Genomic DNA, 3258 nt, shown 5'->3' on the forward strand with positions numbered 1-3258 from the left:
GCGCACCGCACCATAGGGCGCACCGCACATTTTGAGGAAAAAAAAAGACGTTTAAGTGCGCCTTATAGTCGTGAAAATACGGTACTATAAGTGAGTTTTGTGTTTGCATGCATTTCCATGTTGCTACTCTCTTTCTTTTGTGATTGTCACATTTTTCCTTCGCATGTGTTTTCTGTTAATCTGTCTTTTGCCTTTCCACGGCTAATTTTTGTCTTTGCAGGACTTTTTGTATTTGCTGCATATTTGTGTATTTGCAGCCTGTTTGAAACCCTCAGGCATTTTAATCTGTGGCCATTGGCTGTCTGACTGCCTCAAAGCACACTGCAGTCAAAGTTCAGTTTTGGTAAAGTTTGACTACAGCGTAGTGCAAGGTTCACCAAGCAAAGTGCATGCACACCATAAACCTGGTGCAGGTTACGCAACGCTACAGATTCAGAGGGCATTGTAGCCAGCGCTGCTTTTGGCCTGAAAACCCATTGACCTAATAACAGTTCCCTGGGCTCGTAATGAATTTAAAAGATAATTATTCTCAATCACAAATTTACCTTCAGATATGGTAGAATATATATTTAATGCTTTTGCTTTTAACCCTCACTTTTGTGTTTTTATGTGACTCCACTCAGTCAACATAGAATTATAACTGTTTGTAAATTTTATGTTAAAAGGACATTTTTTTAATTGTTTTTATTTAATATTATCTTTTATTTAATACAGAATAGCAATAACTCTTCAACATACCATACAGATACAATTCTGCCTTGCTTAACATTTATTTTTTGGTTTCCTGACTTGCATACATTAACTTGAGTAAAAAAGTATTTTATAACCATCTTGCTTTAAAAGTAGTTTTAAAGGCTTTGTTTAGAAAAATGCAGCAATTCTTTCATGTCATTATTCTCCAAATTCACTCTTTAATATTAATCCAAATGGAGCTGTTTTTAAAAAAAATCCCTTGGTTATCTAAGCTTCTTTCCTTAAATTAGGTTTAAAAATGTACACACGTATTGTGCTGTATATTATACCAGATAAAAATTAAATCTTTAACCAGTATAGAAAATTGTTGTGTTTAATTTGACAGTGAATCATTGTCAGCTGTTTATAATTGGCTTAATTCAAAATCATTGCGGCTTTAAAACAAAAATAAGCTTAAAAATAAGATAATTGCACTCCCAAAAAGACATTAATGTTAAATTCTTTGTGTCATTAAAGGAGCTCTGCAGGTTAACTTTAAGTATCCATTGTAAGTTTGACAATGAATTGGACATTGAAATTGTTACTCCTAAGCAAAGTTACCTTTATGGGTTTTTTTATGCTTCAGTTGAATATAACACATTTTTGGATTTCTTAGTGTTAAGTATTTAATCCCATTTTATATGTAGGACTGCTTAAAGGCCCATTCATACCTCACGTTTGGCCTGCACGTCCGTATTTCTGTCCGTACGTTCTATCCGTTGACTCCTTCATACCTCCGTCCGTTGAGGTGCGCAATAACCCGTATTTCCTCTAGGTGGCAGAATCCCGCCATTGTTTAAAGCCCAGCATTCTAACCTTCTTTGTGATTTTGTTGACATTTTGTACTAAAAACTCAATAGCGCCCCCACCGTTTCCGGTAGTATTGCTCCGTATTGATCCGTTTCGTCCGTAAGCGTAAGCTCCCAATCTTCGTGTCAAAGTACGGACGAAATCGACGGTTAGAACGCATGAAACACTCCACACGTATCCGTATCCGTCTTTTACGTGAGGTATGAATGGGCCTTTAGCTGTATTTATAGTTTTCTGCATCATTACATTAACATGTCAAACTGATTGTGATATGTAAATGTTTGGCATAAAACCAGACCTGCGTGTTAATTACTTACAATCTTTTGTTCTTTTTCTTTGTTTGGGAATGCATTTTGTTTTGCTCCATGTTTTTGTGGCTCAGAGAGATTGCTGATCATTTGTACACGTGTACAGACAAGAAACAGTTTTACTGTCTGCTGTTAACACAGAAAAAAAATGTTATTCAGAAGTTGGGTCATGTCGTTTCAGCTCAACCTGTATCGGCCTGCACAAGTTCTGCAACGAGGAATGTTTCTGGGGACCAGGAGGAGGAAGAGGAGGGGGGGCAAGTCCTACAAACACAACAAGGGTCTAAAACTCCAGAGAAAACAGACATTCACACAAGAGCCCAAGACATGACTCCTGAAACAGAGCCACCGCTGCAGAAAAAGGCCAAGAGGAGCTTAGGAGTGGAAGAACAAGAGGAGGGAGAGATCATAGACAGCAGTGATGAAGAGGAGGAGAATAGCAGAGAGATTCAGTGTTTAAACAAAGATCTTCCTGGTGATGGAGCTTGTGGAGAAAGTGTTGAAAGTCACAATGACCAGTCTGTTCTGACTCATCATTGTCAGCTTGGAAATGAGTCAGATGCTGCTTCACTGAGCTGTCAAATGGAAGGATGACATTCAAAGGATACTGTTAACATTGTGATTAAGCACATTTAGAAGGAATGAGTCAAAATGTGCCATTACTCAGCATAATGCAAACGGACTGTTAAAAAATACATTACTAGATAGAACCATGCGTCTGTTTTAAATGTTTTCTCAAATAAAATTGTTTATCAAATGATTTAAGTCCAGATATATGTTCACCTTAAGAAAAAGCAAGAAATTATAGTTTAATTATCAAAGTCATATTTTATAATCAAAGACGGGGAACAAATGATGTTTAGTCATGGTTTTTGATTGTTATAAAATAGCTTCCTTTTAAGATTAAAGAGAACATTCCTTTCTGTTTAGTACTTATTAGGTAATCTTTTCCTCTTTTTTCTTTTTAAGCGAGAAGAATGGCCAAGAATAACCCTCTGGCCTTTGAAGCTTAGAGCATCTCATCTGTGTTTGCTCTGCTTAGATAATTAGGCTCCCTTTTCCATCTACTAATAAAAGTTAATGTTGACATGTTGGATTTTCTGACACCTCTCTGTGTCTACCAGCATGAATGCACTCGCGCATGCAGAGCCTCGATATACTGTTTTCTTGGCTAATGTTAGCTTATTATGACGAGGTGCCAGTAATAACCATCACTCTAGGCCCTCACAGGGGTAGTTTTTTTATGGATGTGTTTTTAAAACCCCTGCTAACCTCTTTTTGACGTTATCCCAGATGGATGGGGCCCTCTTTGATGTCTGGCCTGTGGTGACGCATTTTCCACCCTTTTTTGCAGTCGGTGCGTTAAGCTCCCATATGGTCGCCCTTGCCCCATGAGTGGACTAAGTTT

General features: G+C 37.6%; 1 protein-coding gene across 2 annotated transcripts in view; it reads left to right on the forward strand.

The window, feature by feature from the left end:
* The window catches only part of znhit6 (zinc finger, HIT-type containing 6), a 37201-nt gene extending 34532 nt beyond the window's left edge, over positions 1 to 2669 (forward strand). Inside the window, exon 9 of one of the 2 annotated variants that reach the window (XM_015391181.1) lies at positions 2032 to 2669. In XM_015391181.1, coding sequence (XP_015246667.1) covers positions 2032 to 2444 — 413 coding nt within the window. In that variant the 3' untranslated portion in view covers positions 2445 to 2669. The remainder of the gene's footprint in view (positions 1 to 2031) is intronic. The other variant, XM_015391180.1, reaches the window with a different exon arrangement.
* Positions 2670 to 3258: the final 589 nt, after the last annotated feature.

This window comes from Cyprinodon variegatus, unplaced genomic scaffold, assembly GCF_000732505.1.
Source record: "Cyprinodon variegatus isolate N-32 unplaced genomic scaffold, C_variegatus-1.0 Scaffold528, whole genome shotgun sequence".
NCBI classification, from domain to species: Eukaryota; Metazoa; Chordata; class Actinopteri; order Cyprinodontiformes; family Cyprinodontidae; genus Cyprinodon; species Cyprinodon variegatus.